This window comes from Labrus mixtus, chromosome 3 (genome assembly GCF_963584025.1).
Source record: "Labrus mixtus chromosome 3, fLabMix1.1, whole genome shotgun sequence".
NCBI lineage: Eukaryota > Metazoa > Chordata > Actinopteri > Labriformes > Labridae > Labrus > Labrus mixtus.
This window is the reverse complement of record NC_083614.1, coordinates 13,872,781-13,899,055: the sequence shown is the minus strand read 5'-3', so window position 1 is coordinate 13,899,055 and position 26,275 is coordinate 13,872,781. Positions and strand designations below refer to the sequence as shown.

Genomic DNA, 26,275 nt, shown 5'->3' with positions numbered 1-26,275 from the left:
AGCATTTCTCCTATCAGAGTGTGGAAGCAGCACAGAAAGTGTAAAAGAGGTTTATGTTAAAAAAGATAACATCAGACGCACTTACGAATGAGAATATTTCAATTGCAAAACAGTGAAGAACTTCTTGATAAATCTCTCTGTATTCTACGATGCTTGATTTTGACTGTGAATTCAGCTCACACGCTGAAAGTCAGCTTAATGTTTTGTCTTTTGTAAACCTTTTTCAGGAGGTTGGAGCCATTGATGATGTGACCATTCAACCAGGGAGAAGAGTTCCATATAAATCTGAAAGGTCCCTTGAAGACACAACTCTCAGGGCTCCTCCCACTGAGATTACCCCAAATCTGGATTCATTGAGCAGCCCAACAACTAACAGGGTGAAGGACAAACAAACAACTGAGATAAAGGGCCTACATCAAGGCAGAGATATTGGACCACTGTCTCTTCCTCTGAATGGAAATAATGATCTTCCTAAATTACACTCTGACACATTAGAGACAATGAAGGAACCGAGGCCCACAGAAGGAAGTAGTATAGCAAAAAATCCTTCTCTTCACACACATGAATCTGCTATGCACCAGAAGCAGGATCCTCAACCAGTTGTTACAGCAAAAGAGGGCTCCAGGAAAAGTGACTCATCTGTCGTGGAAAGTGTTGATACAGCTTTTTCAAGCCTGAATGTTCAAACTGAGAACCTGACAGCTGCAGGTGTCTCTTCAGGAGGAGCAGACAGGGATAACAAAACTACAAGCACAGGGAGATTGTTCTCCCATGGGCCACAAGACTCTGAGTTTTCTTCTAATACAGCTCCTATTTCAGGTTCCAGAAAAAAAGAAGAGCATGTATCCCAAAACAAAGAATCAATCAAGGACTTTGCTGAAACTCAGAAAAGTCCAGCCCAAAACCTCACTGGTGAAGCACAAGCAACTACCAGTGACTTGGAAAGTAAGACTGCTTTTCTTTCAGCCAGTGAGATAACAGAAAATGAGGAAATAGAAGACAGATTGGAAACAGTTTCACCCAAAACAGAAACATCAACACAACATGGTGTTCTCATTGTAGAGAATGGGAGTGGGACACAGACAGATGAAGATAGAATAGATTTAGGTGAAGATGGAGCAGTGGAAGAAAATGAACATGACAATGAAACTGATGTCTCAGTAGATTATTATCTGTCCTCACCTGACTGGACCTCCAAGTTTAGCACTGAAGAATCCTCCATCCAATCAGAGAGTGAGTCCGCACAGAAAGCTGTACAAGTGGCCAATCAGCCGCCTTCATACACAGACCAACATCAGGGGACAAGCTTCAGACCTGGGATCAGGGGTCAAAGGGTAAAACATTGTTTACATTTCACAGTGGCTTCTTAAGTGTTCATCGGCCATCACCAAAGCTGGGGTTAACATTTTAGGTTGTCGTCACAAGTATAGTCATACTTAAAACGTCACATTTATTTAAAATGACACAAAGCTGCTGATGTTCTCATGCATAAACAAACAACAAACACAATTATAATTGGATTCATGTGATACTCTCATCTCATTTTCTGTCATGACATACACATTAGGGTAGCAACATATCTGCTCTAGTCCCATCATATCCTTTCTGGGGACTATAGCCTGATTTAACCACAATAGAGTTAAAGTTAAAATGCTTTCTACAACATTCTGACGCTAATGACAAGTATCCAAATCTGACTGTTCTACCTGCATCATGTCTGCAGGGACTGCAGGGTCCACCTGGGCCTTCAGGACCACTAGGACCTAAAGGAGACAAAGTATGTATTAAATCAAATATAAATCAGGAAGCCACTTTTGTGTTTGAATATAAATAACATTGAGGTTTGAATGGATAGCTTATAATTTTGCACATGGTGTGCAACATAGCCAAACCACACAGCCCAAATGAGCTGCTAAAACCTGCTTTAGCAGAGATCCATTTATTGCTTTGGTCTACAACATTAAAAATGCATGCTGGAAATGTGTCCTCATAATCAGACACAAAACTTTACACCATGCTGTAAGAGTATGTTAAACTAGCAAGATAGCAGGAAAGTTAAACTTGGCTTAATGGATTCACCATTGCAATAGCTAAAAGTAGCCTAAAGGATAATTGGTTTTTTTTTTTTTTTAAACACTCTTTTTTGAAAGAGATGAATAATACAATGGTTACATTGCTTAAGTAATAAATAAAAAGCTGAATGGTTAGCTTAAACTGCTAGCTTGAAGGAATGAATAAACAGCTGAGACTGTTATAAATGGTGAATAGCATTGAGAGAGACACTAGCATCTAGCTTGCTTTACAAATGGGTAAACATTAGACTTACATAGATGGTTGAAATATGACTCAAACAGCATATGTTCGTTAAAGTGTGTATACAACATGTCCGCAGAAAGTCACAAGGGTGTGTGTAAGTTTGGTTAATAATTTGACCTCCTTAGCTAACCAGTTATCATTTCTTTCTGGTGTTTGTGCTCTAAAACATTCACAGTATGTGCAGTGAAACTACACTATAGGACTTCTTCACCTATTAATTCAATTACTATCAATGTTTTTATCCAGCTATTTATCCAATTATATTCAACTTACTACAAATATTTACTTAACTTATTTAACTAAAATGTGTCAAATGATCATTTAACTTATTAAAGGGTGTATACATTAGCTTTCAGATGTATGACCAAATATCTAGATTTCTTACTTTTCTTAAATCTGAAGAGGAATCAGAATAATCATTTTCTGAATGTTTTCCTTTATGATTTGTTACCAGATATAGTTCTCACAAAATAGCCCATTAGCTTATAAACTTTTTATATTAACACATACTGATCTTTTCACTTCAACACAGCCAAGCCTCAGTTAAATTTCCTTATAGTGACATTTTTTTGCCATGTCAAATCTCTGTAAGATCCAGCAATTCTTTTTGCCTTATATGGTAGCTACTGCAATGACAATACGATTTTCTTGTCTAGATAACAACCTTCTAAAACTAAATGACACAGCAACCCCAAGAACTCAACAGGCTGTTGACAGTATCTCAGGGAATTTGACGTCAGCTTTTTAAGGGGTTCTTCTGCACCCTAGTGGTCAAATCAGCATAATGCAGCTTTAACTGAAATACTTTGAATAAAAAAAGCCAATTATTTCAGTCTTTATCAAATAATAGACAATGTAACATTAATCCATACTGTTTCCACTTTAAAGATAGACAAGTTTTTTCTGTCTTCTAAGGGTTATCAAGGTGTTATGGGAAGGACTGGGCAGACAGGATATAGCGGCCCCATTGGTCCTCCTGGGATGCCTGCCATTGTCGTATTTAAAACCTCTGAAGAAGAGTGGGAGGCTTTCAAAGTAAGCTGTCATTTGTGCTCTGCACCAGTAAATGCAGACCATTGGTGCTTTACACTTGTTTACATTTTTAGTGAAAGTATCAATACTAATCTGGTGATGGAAAAACAGAAACTGTTTTGCAGATTTTCACATTAAAATTGAAGATGTTTTCTGTAGTTTAAACCTTCACAAAGAAGTGTTTACAGTGCTTTAAAAGTAAAATGTATAAATTCCAGTTCCATTTTAACGTATGTTTTAAGTAGCCTCTGTATATTCCATTGAAAAGAATGTACTGACAAAGGTGCTAAAACATTATTATAGAAAAAGGGTGAGTTTGGAGACACATATTTTGTTACAGTTTCCCTCAATTTTAAGTTGAGGATTAAATGCTGATGGGTTGGGTTATTGTTCTGAAGTTACCATTCACAAAATAATCTGAAGACTTTTTGTCCGTTCCTCCCAGAAAAAGAAGATCTATAAAAAACTGGTTTCTTCCTGGCCGGTAGGTGTTTGTTTTAAATATTGCATGTGCCTCCTTTTTTTTCTTTTCATTATGAAAAGTTAACTCCTTAATTTCCCAGCCAATAAGATACTGTTTTGAGTCTAATGAAAAAAATAAATATATAAGCCACAAGAAATGGTGCGAGTAACTCTCAAGACATTTTATATATTTTCAGAAACGTAAGGGACGACCTGGGCCTCCTGGACCCCTGGGAGATGACGGACCAATTGTAAGTTGCCAAAAGTTGCCTGTACTTTTAAATAAACTTAAACAGCTACGTTGGTTTAATCCATGTAATACAAAAACAGTAAGCAGAGAGTGATCTTAAACAGTCCCTGTGATTGACTTTGTCTTCCAGGGTATACCTGGAATTACTGGGAAGCAAGGACGAAGAGGTGTTCAAGGGAAAATTGTAGGTACCTCTAATTTATTTGCATATTTTCCATAAAGAGAACTAGTTTGCTAATTTATGGGCTAACCTCGCATCACTTTTATTATCTTATACAAACAAGATTTAAGAAAGTGGTATTTTCCTCTCCACTGGTTCCACATCTAGAGAGGAGTAGCTTAGCTTCATTACAAAAGCCTCTGTGGTCCAGAATAAACTCAAAACTCTGAATTTAACTAACAGAGGGTTACTTTTCAGGTTTGTAAAGTAAGGAGTTGGTTATTTAAACTACAAGATGTTATAGAATATAACTCAGGGGTTTTCAATAAATAAAGGCAGGTCGCAATTGGAGGCCCCTGCGTATCAAAGTAAGAATGTTGTATTTATAAGAAACTATCTAGCTCTCATGTTAGATATTACCGCTCTAACACATGCTTTAAATAAGAAAAGACATTCTGTGCTAACCCAGTTTCTCAGTGCAGCAAAGCACTCCATCGTGATTATATAGGGGTCTTTCTCTCTTTCCCCCACAGTGCAGCAGGTTGAAATAGATGTATAGATGTGTGGTCTTACAAAGCAAGAACAAATGAGTGATTGTAATTTAATTTTCCTATAATTCTTCTTTCTTAGTTCTGATGTAAATTTACAATTTTGTAGTATTTCCCAATCTTAGTTGAGGACGAGTTTTGTTTAAAAAGGTAATAAAAAGTCTGTCTCATATTGACGCCTTTCCCTAATAAATGCAGGGTACGGTGTATTGCACTCAGTTTCCAGAGGGGAGGGGGAAGAGGAGACAGGGTCCAGGGTTTGGCAGGGCCTTTTAAAATACAGTTGGTTCTCCTTTGGAACTGGCCAGTGTATACATCACTGAGGGCTGGTAGTTTAGTGACGTATACACTGTGTATTTATTTATTTATATTTATTTATGTATTTATCTGCTGATCTCTGGGGGGATTCTGGGCACTAACGAGGGTGTACTAACTGGTTCTGAGAATTTAACATGCATCCAAGGATGCAAAAAGGATCCCCAAAATAGGGGAATATATTCTTTGAGACTAAAATATTTCTAGGTCTTCCCCATTTTTTTTCCGGAGTAGACACTAACACAACAACAAAGTGAAATGAAATCATCTTAGATACAGTGAAATGCAACTCAAGTAGATTAGTGATGTAGTGATGAGTTTTTATCAGATCACATAAACTACTTTTCATGTTGTGCTGTTTGTCAGGGCAGTCCTGGACCTCAGGGTTTGCCAGGTCCCCAGGGCAGACAAGGAGCAAATGGGACCCCAGGAGTCGACCCTAATCCAGGCCCACCAGGCTTTCCAGGAGAACAGGTAGATCAGTGATCAGTGATCAGTTATAGACGCGTACGTTGTATGTACACATGATTTCCATACATGCATGTAAATTTAATCCACAGGTTGAGAAATGCTCTCTTTGCTCGTCTCCATAGGGTCCCAAAGGCTACAGAGGAGAGAAAGGCAGCAAGGGGGAGCTGGGTGAGTGGGTAAGAATGGCCTGGATTTCTAAAGTTTTGGTATTTAAAACATAAAAGCCAAAGCGTATGTGTAAATATGTATCGATCTATATGTGTAAATACCCTGAAGTATTATTGCTTTTAAAGTTTGCAGCTGCCTCACACTTTCTGGTGGCTATTCATTTTATAAGCACATTATTTCAGAATGGGTTAAGCAACTGCAAAATTCCCTTTTTTTATTTAAAGTTGTGACTATAGCGTCAGACTGGAGCATTTTGTCTTTGGATAGAGGTATTTAGGTATTAGCCAAACACTTTTTCTCTGTTTTTAGGGTTATCAAGGGGAGCCTGGACCTCAGGGAAACAGAGGGCAAAAAGGAGACAAGGTCAGACATGTAAATATGTCTTCTCCAGGAAAAGAGATCTGGTATAAGTGATTCTGATTTGTACTGTTTTCTGCTGTCAACAGGGAAATAAAGGAGTTTCTGGAGTCGTTGGTGTCCCTGCCTATACTGTGAGTGTGGATAACTGTTTAATTTAATGTTGCTGTGGTGTTTTAATGGTTTCAAGTACACTTAAGTCACTTTTTATTTATTGATGGCTGCTGAAATGATCATTGAAGATTTGTCAGATCTCAATCTAATCACCACGGAGTGAATTTCATCATCACAACTCTTGACCTGCCTTGTGTTTACAGGGGCTGCCTGGAGCCAGGGGTCCCTCTGGTTTTCCAGGACCACCAGGATCTCTGGTCAGTGTCAGACATCTCAGTTTGTGATAATCATCCTTATTCATATAAAAAAAGTTATGATGTAACGCTATCTTCAGGCATTCAACTCTCTTCTAATGACATGCATGTTCTTGTTTGAAACTCTGATTTAACTAAAGGGAGAGATTGGAGCTCTGGGGTTTGGTGGACCACCAGGAAAACCTGTAAGTTTTCAACATACTAGAAGTCATTAGTTGAATAGGTCAAGATGCTTGATTTAAAATATGTATAATAGAAGTCAATATTTAATGACCTACCGTATGCTCAGGGAAAAATGGGGCCCATTGGATTAAAAGGTGTTGTAGGAGTTAAAGGACCCCCGGTAAGTAAACAGCTAGTCCATCAAATTGCAATCCATATTGAATGATACAAAGCTGTTTGTGATAACATATTTCATGCAATCAGGGTCATCAAGGTGAACTGGGAGCAAGAGGAGCAGCTGGACCACAGGTGTGAAGACACTCATCCTTTCTCACAGCGACCAGATAATAAGTCAATGACATTTACTTTTAAATGTGTAACCATGGGCGTCACAGTGGAGGGGAAAGTGGGACTGACACCGAGGGCCCCAACGGAGGAATGGGCCATGGATAGCTTTGATGATATAATATGCGACATTATAAACATTAATATAGCAGATCTCAAATAGTATCCTACCTAAATATATATTGCACAGAGGCTCAAACATGTTTCATGTAGGTGAACCTCACCCTGTCCAACCGTTATCGTTGCCACCACGTAGGGGAAGAGAGATAGTGCTGTCCACTCAGAGATGCTGTTAGATGAGGCATAATGACAGAGTTTTGTCACAGGAGTACAATTCAAGGAGACCCAACAGACTTTCCAACCAAACCGAAGATTAGACTGTTTTTTTTTTTTTTATACTTCAAAGAAATAAGAACCAAATGTAATTTTGACTTCTCATCTGACCGGAGATGATTCGTAGAAACGGCTGCACTCGGTTGGTACACTAAGGGAGGGGAAGGAGGGGAAGTGGTGCACTGAAGGGACAGCTTTGTTTTGGTTTGCGAGACTGGTGCTTAAGTGCAAAATCTACCGGACATCTTCTCTGAAAGTCACATACTATACCTTTAAAGGCGGTACTTTAATGTTTTTAATGTAGGAGGAGATGATCCACTATTATTCCAGTGTCAAAAGAAGGAAAGTTAACGTGTTTGGGAAAATGGATTTTGCTGGGAAAATATCAATTTTCAGGGTGTAATATCAAGTTATAATACTTTAAATCTTTAATGGGTCATAAGCTTAATGGGGGAGTGGTTACAGTAATTGTGTGCGGGTGGCTTGGGCTTGGGTTGAGGTGGTGGGACCCACAGTGATATCTTTCAGTGGATTAGGAATTCCTGGTGTCACCCCTTTGTGTAACCTTTTTATTCTTAAATTGTTTCAGGGAGAGCCTGGACCTGATGGAGTGGTTGGTTTTCCTGGGGTCCATGGCCCTCAGGTATAATATGGAATGTAAAAGGTTGCCATGAGCCAGTAACACAATCACTGTTTTATTTGACTTGTTTACATTACATAAACTGGGGGTTTGACCCTACATCAGCATGATGGGAACTAACTAAAAAGATAGAAACTATGTCTGGGAAAAATGTTGTTTAATTTTATAGTTTGACCCATTTCCCATCTATTAACATGGAGGAGCTTATGACCTATACTGCAGTCAATCAGTAGTGGGAGCTAAACTTTTGGGGAGCCATCATGTCATCCATCTTTATAGACATTCTTTTGTTTTTTATCAGATGAATATAATGAATTATGAAAATAGAACACCTTGATTTATTTTTCCTCACAGGGAAAACCAGGGCCAGGTGGCTGTGCAGGTCCTAAAGGTGACATTGTGAGTACATTTAAAGCAGAAACAAATTGTGATCGTAACAATGTAATGCAGCACATATATTTAAAGGTCACTGTCATCTGTCCCTGTGTGTGTTTCATCAGGGTGCTCCAGGAGATGAAGGGGATATAGGAGAACCTGGTCCGCCTGGACTTTATGTAAGACAACAATGAGAAGAACTCAGGTGTGCAGTAGTTGAAGCTTGATTTAATGGTTTTTCTTTGTCATTTCAGGGAGCCAATGGGAATCCAGGAAAGCCTGGACCCTCAGGTGACCCAGTAAGATTACTTAAAGCAATTTCAATAGTGGTTGCGGCTAAAATAAATTCCACATTATATTTTATGCTTTATTCAATGATTTTAATTATCTTTACCATGTCATGCCATGTAGCTGGACCAGCATTCGAATCCTAAATTGAACTTGATGTGGAGTTTTTTCTGTTTGCCTTGGCATGTCTTTGTGTGTGTTCTTGTGTGTGTGTTCGTGCGAACTTTTCTCGTCCAGGGAGTAAAAGCGAAGCGAGGTGAGAGGGGTGATACAGGGTTTAAAGGAGACCTGGTGAGTTTGAACCTTCCCAACTGTCTGTTTAGTTGATCAATTTATCGAGTGAATCTGTAAATCAGTTTGTTTTGTTGTTGTTGTGTTTGTGTACAGGGACCGACAGGGCCTCCAGGTAAACAAGGATTAAAGGGCCGTCAAGGACCTTCAGGACTTGAGGGACACGGAGGACCAACAGGGCCACCAGGACCTGTTGGATCAAGTGTGAGTGAAAAATAAGAAAAGCATGTGATAAACATGGCAGTAGTCATCTGTTTTTGGTTAATTATTGCTGTTATTGTTGTAGGGGCTTGATGGCATCATGGGGGAGCAAGGGAAGCAGGGAAAAGAGGGACTAAAGGTGGGTTTTAAGAAAGTTGAAACAATCATGTTTTTTTCTTAAGAAAATGTCTACAAGAATCTTTTGTACACTGTGTGTGTGTGAATGGATCAGCGTGCATGCATTCATGTTTTTGTGATTGTAGGGCGACAGAGGACCAGACGGTGTTCAAGGAGTTCCCGGGCCTCGAGGCGACAAGGTAGGACAAAGATTCATGGTTAGTAATGTAATCCTTTTAATATAAATGGCCGTTGTTATTTTGAATTATTTTCCTTTATTTCAATTCATTTAAAATAAATGGAATACTAACTTTATATTCTCTGAAAGCTTAAACTTGGCACCAAAGATAAGGTATAAGAAACCTGCTCACATTTCATATACATGCAACTAGAAAAAGTTGCCTTGTACTGATAAAAATATTCACTAATAATTACGAAATATCGATGGTACACTTAGTTCACTACAGGTGTCAGTCTTCAAGTGACCTGTGACTTTTTGAGACAACGTATTGTCATATATGGAGGCATGAAGATGTGGAATATTCTTCCATCAGACATTACCAGTTTGAGCAGTAAAACAGTTTTAAAAACATCTATATAGCTTATCAATTGTTGCATACTACTTATATGTGAATGAATGTATACCTGTGTATAAATGTATATTTAATTGTATGTCATTGTTTAGTTACTATGCATTGTTTTAAGTAGAAACAATTGTGATAAGATTCGCCCAACACTGTATTTAATTGATTCCACAGATATAACCTGTGTACATGAGAGATTACCTTTATGATTTATAATAGGTTCCTCTTCGTACTGTTTTTATCATGTTTAAATATATATATATTTTTTTGTCTTTTTCTGTTCTGCCCAAATGTTGTGGATTTGAATTTCATGTTTGTATGAGTCGACCCCAGGAAAAAGTAGTTGCTACTTAGGAAGTGTCTAACGAGAATCCCAGTAAACAAGTAAACCAACTGCTTCGTGTAACTATAAGGTAGCAATTAAGGACGTTTTGAAAGTATTACATCATAGCTAGAGTTTGAACTCATGTAGCAGGATATTGTATCCTCCTTTTTTAATAATTGTGATTTTCCCTGCCAAAGGGTCGCGAAGGTCGAGCAGGATTTTCCGGATTCCCAGGTCCAATTGTGAGTAAGAGTGAGTGGAGATTAGTCTAGATGTTTAGCTATGTGCTAAATGAATTCTACTGATGGGGGCTTTGTTCTCCACCTGCAGGGAGAGATGGGGATATCTGGAAAGAGAGGACATGAAGGAGAACCTGGTATTAAGGTTACTATGTGGCTGTACTTTTTATGCTGTCCTCTTGTGAATAGGATGTTCAGTCTAGACATATAATAACTATTACCAATTTCCTTTTACTAATAGACTAATAATGTGTGGGCTATAATTGAAAGATTACCATCAATTACTTTTTTAGACACCTCTAACCTTGTGTCTGATGATTGTAGGTCATAAAAGGTCTCAAACTGTGAATGTTCTTCCCCATTTATAAATGTATTCATACATCTATTATTTAAGTCTATCAAAGACGTACATGCTTGTGCAATTTAACATTGAATCTGTCAAAATGCAGCTCATACAGATGTTAATGAAGCCATGTGTTTTTACATGTGTACATGTGTTTGTAGGGAACACCTGGAGTTCTTGGAGACAGTGGATCTAAAGGCCTGAAGGTGATCACAATTGTCTAATGATAGGAAAGAATACTTATTGATATTGTTTCAATCAAAATGTTTGTACTTTTATATGTTGGACAATAGATTTGATGTAACCTTTCACTCCAGTGAGGGTGAAAGTTTTTCAAACCTCTTTTGATAACTCTTTGTGCCATTGTAGGGATTTCAAGGAGCTGTAGGTAACAGGGGACAGGATGGACCTCTCGGACAGCTGGTAAGACTAGTCAACAGTATGAGAACATCGATAACTTACTTGCCTACATGTAAGGAAAAGGCCAGGCAACTGTTGTTTAAGTTAGACTTTCTGACATGAAGACACTGTCCAAAAGCTTATGTTCTATTTGTTTTCCAGGGCTTTTGGGATTTGTTTTCATAAAGAAACCAAGACAAAACTCTTCAAACCCAGTGAAAATGTTGCAGAATATATGAATATAAAAAACCTGTAACAGCATGCATCCTACTTTTATCATCTTTTTATAAGGGACTCATTGGGGGAAATGGATTGGATGGAGACACTGGACCTTCAGGACCAAAGGTGACTTTGTTTTTTTATGATAAAGGCTGGACAATTAAACTCACTTGCAGTGTCACTTATTATAGCAAAATATTTCCCACAGGGCTTACCTGGGAAAACAGGGGCTCCTGGCATCCAAGGACCAGTAGGAAATAGTGTGAGTATTAATTGCTTTGAGAATTTGTTTTGTTTGTTTGTTTAATAAATGTTCCTCAGCACTCCATAGCATATAAGTAAGTGGTGGTGATGAAATATGTGATTTCATATATTTGTATGTTTTGTTTGTTAACTAACAGGGAGAGGCTGGCAGTAGAGGAATCAAGGGGACATCAGGAAAGCCAGGGCAGAGAGTGAGTCACATCATTTGGCAAATGTAGCACCACTACACAATGTAACATGAAAATATAACAGAATTGATCAAATTTCTGGGAAAATGTACTTATAAATCTAGATGAGGATGAAACACAGACACAGAGATGTTGGTGTTTTGATTGTGTCCAAGATGATGTGTTGTTTTCATTTTTAGGGGATTAAGGGCCAAAACAGCCCCAGGGGACATCCAGGAAGTGAAGGTCTAAAGGTATTCATTTATCAATCTTTCAAATCATAATATAAACTACAATTTATATGTTTAGCAATTACATGTGGTGATAACCTTGTATTATATGTTGTGAAGGGTAAGAGAGGTGAGGAGGGACCAATGGGAAAACAAGGGCGCCCAGTAAGTGATTATGTTACGTTATTAGCTAATTAATATAATATATATATAATATATTACCAGTTCTGCTTTGTCTTTTTCTTTTTTTTAATATTTGATGTCAAATATGACTTTTCCTGCTCTATTTACCTATACAAGTCTTGCTGTCTTTCAGGGTGAGACGGGCATACCTGGACCACAGGGATACAGAGGAACTACTGTAAGATTATTTCATTAATTTCTTCCAAACTCATCCACACATCATCAAGTCCTTAAATTCCACAGCTACACATTTGAGTTATTATTTTTATGTTTTTACTTTCTCCTGATAGTTGCTATTTATGTTAAATACAAATAGAAGTTTCTAAGTAGAAAATAAAGATGAGCTTCAGTTTCTGTCGTGTTTTTTTTTTTTTTTAAGGTTTTTCATAAAATGCAGAACTGTCTCAATCCCATAGTGTCATGTAGGCATTCCCAAACAAATGTTGAGGAGGATCCAAGTGCGGACAAAAACTGAAGAATTTATTGAACAAAAAGGCCAAAAGGTCGAACAAAAACTTACTTTCAAAGTCCAAAAGAAACAAAAATATCCAAACTGAGAAATACATAAAACAGGTTCAAAAAACACATGAAGCCACGAGGAAAATCAAAAACCATGGAATACAGGAAGAACAGGAAAAGTCTGACAATGAACTGACGAAACAAAGGGGGTGCTTCCAAACTGCCTGCACAATCTGACAGTAGACAGTCCCTTCTAATCGTTCTGTATAATTTTAGGACGGATAATTGTTCCTACTTATTCATTCAGTGTGGAAGTTCATTAGCCCGCCTCATGTTATTGACACTCCCACTCAGATGTGATGTGCACGATGGCTCAGTAAATAATACAAAACTTCACATTGCATGTAAACAATTTAAAAACTTAACATTTAAAGGTGCATTACCCAAACCGGCCGCATCCGTCCTCGTTTGTTTTGATTTGGAGACACACGTGAAGTGACCTCCACCTTTAATTTCGCACAGCATTGTGGGTGTTAAAATACAATTCATTTCCTGAAAGGATGCATCTAAAGCATACTACACAAAACCCGGAAGTTAGTATCCATGCTGAAATGTTCAGTCTACTCAGGTGGACCCAAAAAATGCCCACTGACTGACCACAAGGGTTCAGTCTACTGAAAAGTACGCACTCCATACTGAACTGTGGCTTTTCGGAAAGGGCCAGTGACTGAATAGACCAGGTAAAGTAATCAATCACAGATGAGACTAACAAGAGGACAATAGGGAGACCGGAAGAAACCCTAGACAGGATAAAGAGGGGGGAAACTACAAAATAAAACAGGAAACACTGAAAACTAAACTCAGGATTATCAACAGAAAAAATGCACAGGAAAGATAGAAACACAAGGGTTCAATTTGACAAAATAAAACAGGAATCACAACCTAGCAACAACAACAACAACAAGGAACAAACAAACTAAACAAGAGTCAATCATGACACAGTGCTCACTTTATATGCCTGATTTAGGGAGAGACAGGTTGAGCAGTCTGCATAAACAAAACAGTCTTTTCAGAAGGCACACTCACATGGTGCTGTCCATAAATCTTCAGCTTCCAGTCAGTATAATTCCTAAAAGTACTTTTACTACACTATGCATGTTTTTATACCACAAACTGTGTTTTGTGTCAATCGCACTTTACCTAGCTTCTATTAGCAGGGTAAAGTGGTTCAAATAATTGATTTGGAATGGACTTTTCGTGTACAATTTAATCTTTTTAATGAATCTTTAATCAGAGCAAGTTCTCTAAAGATTGAGACTATTCTATAGATGAGGCTAATTAGATGGTAAATGGACTTGAGCTTGTAGAGCACTTTTCTAGTCTTCAGACTACTCAAAGTGCTTTTTACACTGCATGTCACATTCACACCACATTCACACACTGATGGCAGAGACTGCTATGTAAAGTATCCATCAGTATGAACTCATCAATGCATACACTTTCACACACTGTTGACTTAGCAGCAGGAGCAGTTTGGTGTTCAGCGTCTTGCTCAAGGACAATTCAATAGGTGACTGCAGGAGCTTGGGACCGAACCTCCTGTTTACTAGACCATTGTCAATTATATGAGTAAAATTAAGTTTGACTTGTTATAAAAAAAAGGGCATCTTGTTCGTGGCTTATCTTTTCCATCCAGGGTATCCAGGGTAACATTGGACCATGGGGTGAGGTTGGGCCCCGTGGCCTTCCAGGTGACCAGGGGCCGCAGGGTCCAATTGGCCCCCTTGGAGTTGCAGGTTATCCAGTAGGTGTTATTTAACATTTGTACTGTCAAGTATAAAATGACTGTCTTGGATTTTGTTTTGTTTTCTAATTGGATTACAAGTCATTGGCACTACTCTGAAATGTAGCCCACATTTTTAGGTCTCCACTCTCCTGTTGAGTTGACTAAAATACTGATTTAAGATTTCAAACCCTGGTCAAGATGTACTGAAGGATCACTTCTGGCAAAAAAAAAAATGAAATCAACCCAAAGTACAACTAGTTTATATAACTGTCCAAAATGATTACGCAAATATTCCTTCCTGCATGTGTGTCCCTGCTGTGACAGTTTCTGCTCTGTAATCAGAGGCTACCTTTACATAATCTGCTGACGTTAGTAAACCACTAAGACAGTGTACTGCATCAATGGTGGGACAAATCAACTGAACCACTGAAATCTAAATTGTGGCTGTGAAAAAGTCCAGTTTTATACACAAGTAGCTATTGAATACTGTTCATTCACTGGCAGCTGGCAAGCCTCCTGGGACAACTGCTGACTGAATCTTGATCCCATGAATAAACAGAAAATGTCTTTCTTTTCTGTTTGGCATGGTGCAAGAGTCTTCTTTAGTCAGCATACCAGTCAGGTCTGTGTTAGGGTGGTGAGCCAGGGTTTGGTACATCGAGCCCCTTACTGTTGTACTGAATGCAAAGTTTATTTCTCAGTCAACAGTGCCTTCCCTAGTGTCCCAGGAGCCGTTAGGAATCACTCAGATGTCATTAAAATGTGGCTTTTTTTCACCTGTCTATGTACAGACAGGTCAATTATATGTCATTGTGCTTGAATTTCAATATCTCTCTTAGAGGAAACATTAAAATTTGCTATTTTTATTTTGTCAACTTTTAATTATAATTTACAAATTAATAATAATGGTAAACTTTGTGTAAACATAAGTTATCCAGGCTTTATGTACCAATGAACATGAATCTTTTTTTAATGAAATGGATCATAGTTCAGTGTAACAGGCCTTAAAAATGGAAAATGTGAAAAATGTCAGTAATACAATATAACAATAGTTTTCAAATTGCAAAGCTCACAAATGAGATTAAACAAAACTATTTACATTGGATTATTCTAATATAAACAAACACAAAATGTGTTACTAATAAAATTACAGTATTTTTTGATATTGTAATTTTACAGTAGTAACTAGTTGTTGAGTTTGTTTTTAATATTTTTTTGCAAAATAAATATGTCTGCCTGTTTTTTTAAACAACATACTTTTATAGTAGGTCACGAGGCAGCCTTATGAAATGCATGCGTATTTCTTGTGCAATTGATGTTTATTTTCTCTACATTTAGGGTAAAGATGGACCTCAAGGAGTGACTGGATCAGCTGGTGTCAAAGGAGATAAGGTAAAGCTTTTCTTTTAAGTGGCAACTCTGAATACGTCTTTGTCTCTTAAAATCACATGAGACAATGTGGTATAGATGGCAGCATAGTGATAAATTTGTCTGTGCAATTTTTCAGAAACAAGCAGTTTAAAGTTCCTGTGAGGATGTTTTAGCTGCTAATGAAATAGTGAAAATAATACTGATGCCTCTTTGTGACCTTCAAAAGCAAACAAGACCATCAGAGATAAGATTTCTTATACAGTTATTTTATATACCTGTCACTCTCGCAACGGTGTAGGTGTCAGACAGGGTGATTAACAGCACGCTGCCATAACAGCCTTTTTCAGATTTTCTGTTCTAAAGATTTATTTTGAGTTCTTGTACTTTTTAGTCATTTGAAATAAAGTCAGAAATCAGTCCTCAAATGTGCACTATGTAGATTTGGTAGTGAACTTTGAAGTTGGAGAAGTGAAACATTTCTATGCTTTATTTTCTGAACTAAATACACAAACTTTATTCAAAGAAAAAAAAGGGTCCCTGGAACACTGTTTGGAGCTAAAAAGCTACCAGGAGAGTAACGCTTTCACTGTTGCGGGCCCCCCAACATATATGTTCTTGCATAGCATCTTATCTTCAAACAGTGTTACAGGGACCAAATGTTCCTCTGAGGACAGTTTGTATAGAGTTAAACATATACTACAGAATCTGTACACTTCTCCAACTTTCACATTTCTCTATTTCTCTGTAGTGCACCTTTAAACATGCACAGGACAAGATTAGCAAATCATTTTATCCACAGGGGTCGCCAAAATCAACACAACACAAATCCTCACAAGAGCTTAACTAATCTTAAACTGATCGTTCCTAATTATCTCTTCACATCATTTTTTCAGGGATTCAGAGGAATTTTGGGTCAGCAGGGAGTTCCTGGTCTCGATGGTGAGGAGGTAGATTGACTAGAATGTGTTTGCCACAGACTTCCTTTATTTTTTCTATCAAATTGAAGGCAAAGGCACTCTAATGTCTCATTTAAAAGAAACATATTTAAAAATATATATTCAGAAAAAGAGAGTTAGGGGCCTTTGTCTATATGGTTAAACTTACAGAAAAACAGGCGTATGTTATACTTCAATATGTACATGCTGGTGCGTTCAGGGTCCAGTCGGACTGAGGGGACCGGTTGGCCCAGCTGGACTTAAAGGCAAATCTGTGAGTGAATGTGTGTTTTTTAAATGTTTCCTTTTGATTCAGTAGTTTGATAAAAGTGTTGAAAAGTATTATTATTCTATGTGACATTCTTCTTTGACCAACATGTAAAGGAACATAATGTTATCAGATAAACTAAAAAAAAATGTTTGCCTACATCTCAGGGGGACCAGGGGAACTCTGGTCTTCCTGGACATAGAGGGCCAAAGGGAGCTGAAGGCAACCAAGGCATCCTGGGGCCACAGGGAACCAAGGGGCCACCAGGGAAACAGGTGGAAAAGATTTCTTTCAAACATACAGTTTGCTCGAATACTGTAAGCCCTCCAATTTTTACATTTTGTGAGATGATGGTGATGACAACATGGCTCAGGGGTTTCCTTAAAACTTCCTGCCAGTGCCTGCTTAGAGTTTCTCCTCTAAAATGGCTATAATTCAAATTGTAGGAAGCCTTGCAATCACCACCCAAATAGGAATAAAGACCTCTATTTCTCATTGGGATGTGCAGATTTACTCTCTGCTTTGTTTTAACCGTTGACCCTCTTTTGCAGGGGTCCAGGGGTTCACCAGGAGACAGAGGCAAATTTGGGGTACCTGGAATAAAGGTCAGTCATTTTAGTCAGTCAGCAGCAATGCTAGGACTGACCTGACAAATTATGTTGTGGTCAAAATTTTGGTTTACAGTCTGAAATTCGTGATGATGCGTTCACAGGGTGAGCCAGGCCTCAGAGGTTCAACGGGCAAAACTGGACAGTTTGGACCAGGGGGGGACACTGGGGCAGCAGGGACCAAAGGCCAGAAGGGGCTTCAAGGACAAACTGTGAGTAACATAGTCATAGTCGGATTATCTGATCATGAGTGTTGGCCAAAAGGTTATCTGATGACAACTTGCATCCAACATGTTGGATTCGAAGCTTGATCCAAAGGCAGCTGGACTGGTTGAAGGTCTTGAACATGTTGTACTTAATGTCACGGTGTAGATGAGTAGTTTATGCTTGGAGCACGTGGTCTGGTGACCTGGTGAGGGATCTGGTGCTTGCTGAAGTGAACCACAGAAACATTTGTATTACATATGAAGTATTCCCCAAATGAAGTAGTAATTCATAGAGTTATTTTAAGAGATGTTCGGCATATTATTATTTTAATATGAAAAAGCTGTACGCCTTCTTTTTTCAGGGCCCCCCTGGCAGTATGGGTCCTCCTGGACAAATTGGACCATCAACACCAGTAAGAAAAATCAAACTGGCATGAGGCATTAATACATGTATTGAATATTATTTAAGAGAAACTCCTCACTAAAGGTTTATGGCATCCTGAAATGGTTGTTTGGAATACAATGAATTTCAACATGGTTAACATCTAGGTCACCCTGTGTAGAAAATTCAGTTTAATTTTTTTTTATATTTACAATATGTTTTGTTTTTCTTTTAGGGTTTTCCAGGCGAGAGAGGTGTCGAGGGTAAAACTGGAACCTCTGGATCAAAGGTATAAAGTACCTTTTATTTTTTCTGATGCAGCTGTAAGGTTTCACTTTATAAGCTCTTTGACATGTTCACTGTGTGTTTGTGCAACTCAGGGCAGTCGTGGTGGGAAGGGAAAGTTTGGACTTCCTGGCATCAAAGGAGAAATGGTGGGATTTCATCATGAGTGTCAGCCAATGGGCATCATTAATCTTGATAAAGAATATTTAATGGTTAGTAAAGATGTGACCACAGTGAGACAGTGTTTCAGTGTTTCATTCCATAATTCACAGGCAGTTAGAGGTCAAATGGGTGCAAAAGGAGAGCCTGGGGCAGGAGGAACAATGGTAAGAAAAGGATGTTTCATATCACAAGGGTTGTGTTTTATTTTGTAGCTTGTTGAATCAGTTCATTTTGTATCATTTAATGGTCTGGCTTTTATTATTTCAAAAATATAATTCTTTAGTAAATGAGTGTCTTATGGTAATATATCTGTGTGACTGGATTTAGGGCGCAGTGGGAAAGGTGGGCTCCATTGGTCTCCCAGGTGCTAAAGGTCCAACTGGACCTACTGGTCCACCTGGTCTACCAGGAATCAAAGGAAGCCCGGGGTTAAAGGTAAGATGAAGCACAGCACAGATGAACATGTATCAGAGAAAAAATAAAGGTAAGACAAAGTTGTCATTCTAATGTCTTTATAAAGGGAAAACTCCAGCATGGGAGGAAAGGAAACAAAGGAGCTCCTGGAAAAACTGTAAGTCTGGTATTCAGTATCCTTGAATCTGGTGTCACTTGATGCAAAACTCTCTGTGGCAGTTTTCGTGTTTCAATTTTTTTGTCTGTGCATCAGAGTTGCGTCAATTAAGATCTCTTTTTAGGGAACTGACGGCCTGCCGGGTAAACCAGGGCGTGCCGGAAGACCTGGAAAACCTGCAAGTATCCCCATCTGAGATATAAACATATGCCACCCAATCAAATACTGCTATGATATAAAACGTTGTTTTAAGTAAGAAATGTGTTTATGAATGGTTTGTTGTCGTGTAATCGTGTTTGTTCTCAGGGCCTAAGTGGATTGGATGGGTTGCTAGGTGTTGAGGGTAATGAAGGAGATCCGGTAAGAAAAAATTCCCTCAATGCAAACATGTCTGTTTTAAACATTTTAACTAAATGTCATCTTTGCTCAACTTTAAGGGGAACATTGGTTTCAGAGGAGCTCCTGGAACACCAGGAAGGCCTGGAGAAACTGTAAGCTACCAAACAGACACATATGATATGAAACCCTGCAAATGTTGTGGTTTTAAATATAATCATGTAATGTTTTAGGGGAAACCTGGATCTCCTGGGATCAGAGGAAACATTGGATCACCAGGCTTCAAGGTATAATATTATGTTGCTCAGTGTCAGTGAAATACTTGCTCAAGCTGTATTCAATTGTCAAACTCCATTCATATAATCTTCTTTGTCATGAAAAGGGGTATTTAACATGTTGTTCTACTTTGTTTCTCAGGGCAAAGCTGGACCAAAAGGAAAACAAGGCCCCCCTGGACCAATGGGGCCAAAGGTACAGCGTTTTTGTTCATAAGCTTAACAACAAGATTTGATCTGTAATAATTGGCATTGCACCTTTTCCAGCAAATGTCTCCTTCTTTATGCAGGGTATCCCTGGACTGAGAGGGGAGAGAGGCCGGTCTGGAACATCTGGTTCAAAGGTAAAAGTCAGACACTAAGTGTCATACACAACCTTATCTGACCTGAACTACTTCTCTAGACAAGTTTTTAACATTTAAGTATTATGTATGTTTTAATTTTCTGTACTATCATGTGTCTGTTACTTTTTTTAATTCAAAATCTGCTCCAGAGAAGAATGACATTGAAATCTATTTTTTTTTAAAGTCAAATGTTAGTTAGGCTCAAAAGAAGGTTCAGAAATCCCACAAATATTAAATCACACTGTCTGAGAATCATTGAACTGTTATTGGATCAGTACTTTTTAACCTATTCTCCTCGTACTTTTCTTCACCCACAGGGTCTCCCAGGTGACAAAGGGATTCTGGGACCAATCGGGCCACCTGGGCTTAAGGTCCGTTAAAACATTTTTGAAATTAAATCATTTTAATTCAAAAAGGAATCATTTTCATTAATTTCTTACCTTTCTAACATTTTAGGGGAATCCTGGTTTACAGGGACTTAAAGGTCAAAGAGGTCCTGGAGGAAAGCAGGTAAAGTCCGTTGTTACTCTCTCTCTTTTGCATTGTTTTCAACAGGTTGCTAATTATGAATCCACTCACTGATTTTCACAGGGGGATACTGGTCCTTCTGGTCCACCTGGGCAGAAAGGCTTGTTTGGACTCATTGTAGGTTGCTTTACTTTTCTGAAATAGAAGAAAAACATTTATGAAACAGTTTCACTGAGTTTATTTCTTTTCTGTTTGTTGTAACAGGGCCAGTCTGGAAAGAAGGTGAGAGACTGTTAATAACTTTTTCTTTTCTTTTTTTTATGTCACAATTCTGCTCACAGATTAGCGGGCATTTATTCAGCTTTATAGAATCCTTTTACAGTGATGGCTTTTAGGTGTTAAAAGAGGATGTTGGCGGACAGCTGATATAGCCAAAATTTAAGTGACTTCTGTATTAAATTTTAGTGTGCTCTTTCATTGTTTTTTTGTTTTTTTTAAGTAGTGAGACACGTTAGCAGAGGTAAGCAGTTCGCTTTCTCAGAGTTGTGTTCTGCCTATCAGCGTGACTGTAATTTGCTTTTACAGGGAATGAAAGGCGTCCAAGGCAGAAGAGGACAAAAGGGAGTGGAGGGCAAGCGTGGACCTCCAGTAAGAAGTTTTTTGATATTTGAAATGTGGTGCAGTGAGGTTTAGACTTTGCACTTAACAAACAGTAAATCTTTTTCTACAGGGGAAACCTGGTGCACCAGGTGAACGCATGCCTTCACAGAGACTGAAATCAAAACAAAAGCCAAAACAAGGTCAAAGAAATGAGAAAAGACCTCAAACAAGATCCAGTCCAAAACCGGGACAAAGAAATGTGACGAGACCCAGACGAACACCCAGCCAGGAGCAAAGCGAAGGACAACAACAAGTAATTTTAAAGCTTTTCTCTCCTGTAACACCACATTTACAAAATGTTGTTTTGTGTTCAATTGTGCTTCATTTTCAAGGAGCTGAATTATGGCAGATATTTTACCCTCCTACTTTTATGTTCAGTCTTATTTAATGACTGAATGATTGATTCTTCTGTAGAGAACAAGGAGATGGTCTGAAGGATACGAGGGTGGGGAGTCCTTCAGCTGGCCTCAGGGTACCAAAGACGATCCTGCAACCACCTGCCACGAGCTTGGACTCATACACCCACATCTAAGTGATGGTGAGAGTCTGGATAGGCTAACATCCACTGTGGGATTTTGATCTGTTTTAGGCAAATGTTCACAGTTTATACCAAATGAGGTCTGTTTGATTGGGTTCTCAAGTCGACCAATAAAGTATCTGAAGTGTCTGTCTGTCTGTCTGTCTGTGTGTCTGTCTGTCTGTCTGTCTGTCTTTCAGGTTACTATTACATGGATCCAAACCAAGGCTGTCCCTACGATGCTGTAAAGGTTTTCTGTAACTTCACAGCTGGAGGAACGACCTGCATCGACCCTTCAAAGTCACAGGTTCGCTCATATACAGTCTGGTGTGAGGTATCAGTGCACTGACTTTTGTTTGACCTAAACAAAGTAAAAGGAACAGAGAAAACGTTGAATCTCGTGTTTCCAACAGCAACAATGTAATATTTTCATGTTATGATAAACTCATTTAACAGCCTATTAAATCAGGGGGTCAGATGTGATTGCCTCGACTTTCAACCAAAATGAATTCAAATCTCTTAAAGGGCCAAATGTTTGCACTTTTGATTGATTTTTTTTCTGCAGATTTCAAACATAGGAAGCAGCTAACATATAACTCTTTACCCTAGGCAGTATGGACATATAAATAAGATTGTACAACAGTCAGTTACAAACCAAGTTATTTTACTAAACAAGAGGCATTTAATGAGTACAGATAGAGAGAACAACATCACTTTTGATGTATCTTTCTGCATCACGCCTTCTGATTGCGGCTGTTTAACATTTTAGCAAATGATCAAGCTGGTACTTCAGAATCATACAGGCCAACAAAAAAACCATCAAATGACTGCTATTTCACTTGTTCATGATCAATGAAAACTCTTTTATCAACATAAAACAAAGTAGAGGGTCTGCTGTAACACGTAGACGTACTATGACAGACTCATGACAGAGTCACATTCCAGCTGATATCAAGAACAGCACGACCTCTTGTGTGATATGACTTAAATAACTCCTGGTAAGGAGGGGTATTTTTTTGTAGATTAGACTGTTGACATAAAAAAGCAAATGGCTTCAGAAATATCAATTATATCTTATTCTTCAGATTAAATTCAGTTGGGAACCAGAAAGGAAGTCATCGGAAACATCTGTCCAGTGGTTTAGTCAGCAACATGGTGGAACCAGGGTAAGAATGTGTCGCATTTCTTGATTAATCGATGAGCATTGAGCACATCTATCATCAGTGAGCCCTTTCTTCAGATTTTAAATGAAAATGTGTGTGTCTCTGACAGTTAGAGTACGCTGGCTTGAGTGTTGTCCAGCTGAGGTTTCTACGGTTACACAGCCAAAAATCTTCCCAGCGCATGACCATCAGCTGTACAGGAAACCCCGCTGAGTCTGTCGTGAGTGACTTATCCAAGAGGAATGTTCGCTTTCTGGGGGACTCTGGCAAAGAAATTATATCACCTCTTATCACAGTGTCGAGGAACAACTGTGAGGTAAGACTACAAGATGACAATGTTGTTAAAAACAGAGTTTTTGTATGTTTATCCACTAATCTTACTGTAATAAACATTAATTAAAATATCTTCATGACAGCAATTTGTTAAGGGCATCTGAAGAAATTAAATTGAAAAATACTGGTGTTATATTTTCAGATCAAATAAATTTCTTTTTTGATACAAAATTGAATACACTGCAAATTAGAATAAATCAGTCATGCAGTTTACGTATGAATATATCAAACACTAACCAAACATTACATGTTTCCGACATTATTGCTAAATGTTTGCATGTAAATCACCAATTTAATATTAATTACAATGACAACTTTTAGATGTTCAAGGCTATAGCAAAACCTGTATACATGCTTCCATTCATTTATATCATCCAGGAGCACAACCTGTCATACCACTTTTACGCTGATGACACTCAACTATATCTAGCCGTTAAACCAAACAAGCTCTCAGAACTCACCTCTCTTACACAATGCCTCGAAGATATAAAAAACTGGATGGCCCATAACTTTTTACAACTAAATGAGTCAAAAACCGAAGTTGTTTATTTTTGGCCCCCCTGCCTCCATCAAACAGGTTTCCAACAACTTAGGTAACCTGTCCAGCTACATCAGGCCCCACGCCAGGCTTTATTTTCGACACTGGCCATCTTTCAGCACTGTACAATTTCAAAGTTTAAACCCATCTTCTCATTCAGTGATTTAGAGACAGTAATTAATGCGTTCGTGAAAAGTTTTATTCTATTTTTTGTATTTAAACTGTCACTTTATACTTTTGGTTTAAATTTTTAGTCTACTGCACTGTCGTTAATTTACTTGTCTGCGTGCCTTTGAATTGCCCCCCGAGGACAAATAAAGTTTTTTGAATTGAATTGAAATTGAATGTCCTCCGGGCTTGACTAGTGTTTTTCTTTATACATAGATTGCTGCTGTTTTTAAATATGCTTTATAAATAAATATGGCTTGACTTGACTTTTTCCATCACTCCATAAGCTGCCATGTAAGTTTAGGTCACAGGAATAAGTAACATGGTTCACCTGTCCTCTTTATGTCTCTTGCAGTGGGAGGTGGTTGTGATGGTTCAGGGGAACACTGAGGTACATCGCGGCCATATGGAGTTACTTCCTGTCAGAGATCTGGGTGTTGACATGAATTCACCATCTCCTCATATCCCTGAGATCACCATTATCCTGGGTCCCCTTTGCTTCTTGTGACCCATGAGGAGTATGTGTGTGTTTTTTGGTCTGTGTGTCTGAAATTCTGTAAATATCTTTTTCATATGGAAAGTTCGGATGGCCCATATGGTATGTTTGGATGGCCTCTGTATTATATGTTTTGCTTATTTATTGAACCGTTTCAACCTGAATGAATTGTGTATTTTATCATATTTGGCATTATATAAATTGTTACCAAATATTTTATTTACTATCATTGTTCCCTATGACTCATCCTCTTTACAGTGGAATGATGTGCAGCACTATTCAAATAAAGTTAAGACCATGTGAAATGAAGGCCATGTGATGCTGTTGTGTTTTAAATGACTCTGCTTACACTGTTTAATTATTACTGAAGTTGTTGAACTATTTTTGATGATACAAAGCCGTCACTGCATCACAAAAAGACCTTTTTGTGACAGAAAATGCCTGCAGTCCGACATGTCTGAAAGGCTTCTGTTACAAAGGTTTATATTGTATCCTATGGTGTTATCTGTGATTTTGATAAACGTATCCCTGTCCTCGAGTTAATAGTATTTGCTACGGTAAAGTCATAAGACTAGTTTACTAAATGATGACTGCACACTGCAGCATCATCGCAACTTATAACTGATTCAATGTATTGTCGAGTGTTTTTTTTTTGTAACAGTAGGTCTTTATTGCCATAAGTACCATTAAAATCATTTCAACCTGACCTAATCATGGATAATGTATCTATCTATCTATCTATCTATCTATCTATCTATCTATATATCTATATATCTATCTATATATCTATCTATATATCTATCTATCTATATATCTATCTATCTATATATATATCTATATATCTATCTATATATCTATCTATCTATATATCTATCTATATATATATATATCTATATATCTATCTATCTATATATCTATATATCTATCTATCTATCTATCTATATATCTATATATCTATCTATCTATATATCTATCTATATATCTATATATCTATCTATCTATCTATCTATCTATATCTATATATATATATATATATCTATATATCTATCTATCTATATATATATCTATATATCTATCTATCTATATATCTATATATCTATCTATCTATCTATATATCTATCTATCTATCTATCTATATATAGCTATATATCTATCTATATATCTATCTATCTATATATATCTATATATATATCTATATATCTATCTATCTATATATCTATCTATCTATCTATATATAGCTATATATCTATCTATATATATCTATCTATATATATATCTATATATCTATCTATCTATTTATCTATCTATCTATCTATATATCTATCTATCTATATATATCTATATATATCTATATATCTATCTATCTATCTATCTATCTATCTATCTGTCTATCTACAGTATCTATCTAAATGGGCAAAGACTTGTGTTTGATCACAATCCGTGGAAATATGTAACTATATTCACCTCTGAAAGAAATGTATCAACAATGCTTACCCTACTAACAAAGAAAAAAACCCATAACAACTCCAGACCTTGATTGAAAGTGTTTTTATCCATTGTTACTTAATAGGGAAATTATGGGAATATATCCCAGAAAGTAGCCTATTATAAGTATATCAAGTGACATGTGAGGCTTGGTCCTGCCTAGGATACAGTTTTATTAATATAGTTCATAAATGCAACTATTTGTGTCTGCTGATCATTAAGAAACAGCCTATTCCCTAAAACAAGGAAGATAATACATTAAGTTTAGCGTTAAATCAAATGACCAAATGACTCAGCATGTGCAGGT

General features: G+C 37.6%; 1 protein-coding gene across 1 annotated transcript; it reads left to right on the top strand.

The window, feature by feature from the left end:
* Positions 1 to 208: 208 nt before the first annotated feature.
* On the top strand, positions 209 to 24,585 carry si:dkey-21p1.3 (collagen alpha-1(I) chain). The gene is made up of 62 exons (XM_061032596.1): positions 209 to 1,334; positions 1,724 to 1,777; positions 3,232 to 3,351; positions 3,794 to 3,832; positions 4,008 to 4,061; positions 4,191 to 4,244; positions 5,450 to 5,557; positions 5,677 to 5,730; positions 6,032 to 6,085; positions 6,169 to 6,213; positions 6,397 to 6,450; positions 6,588 to 6,632; positions 6,737 to 6,790; positions 6,874 to 6,918; positions 7,877 to 7,930; positions 8,282 to 8,326; positions 8,428 to 8,481; positions 8,557 to 8,601; positions 8,828 to 8,881; positions 8,978 to 9,085; positions 9,168 to 9,221; positions 9,346 to 9,399; positions 10,306 to 10,350; positions 10,439 to 10,492; positions 10,852 to 10,896; positions 11,060 to 11,113; positions 11,381 to 11,434; positions 11,517 to 11,570; positions 11,710 to 11,763; positions 11,940 to 11,993; positions 12,090 to 12,134; positions 12,286 to 12,330; positions 14,308 to 14,415; positions 15,736 to 15,789; positions 16,662 to 16,715; positions 16,924 to 16,977; positions 17,139 to 17,246; positions 17,523 to 17,576; positions 17,684 to 17,791; positions 18,148 to 18,198; positions 18,403 to 18,456; positions 18,548 to 18,601; positions 18,725 to 18,778; positions 18,942 to 19,049; positions 19,135 to 19,185; positions 19,310 to 19,363; positions 19,492 to 19,545; positions 19,623 to 19,676; positions 19,755 to 19,808; positions 19,939 to 19,992; positions 20,087 to 20,140; positions 20,458 to 20,511; positions 20,597 to 20,650; positions 20,732 to 20,785; positions 20,873 to 20,890; positions 21,194 to 21,256; positions 21,339 to 21,521; positions 21,683 to 21,806; positions 21,986 to 22,092; positions 22,871 to 22,951; positions 23,058 to 23,264; positions 24,343 to 24,585. The coding sequence occupies exons 1-62, from the start codon at positions 501 to 503 to the stop codon at positions 24,493 to 24,495; spliced, it is 4,920 nt and encodes a 1,639-aa protein (XP_060888579.1). The 5' UTR covers positions 209 to 500; the 3' UTR covers positions 24,496 to 24,585.
* Positions 24,586 to 26,275: the final 1,690 nt, after the last annotated feature.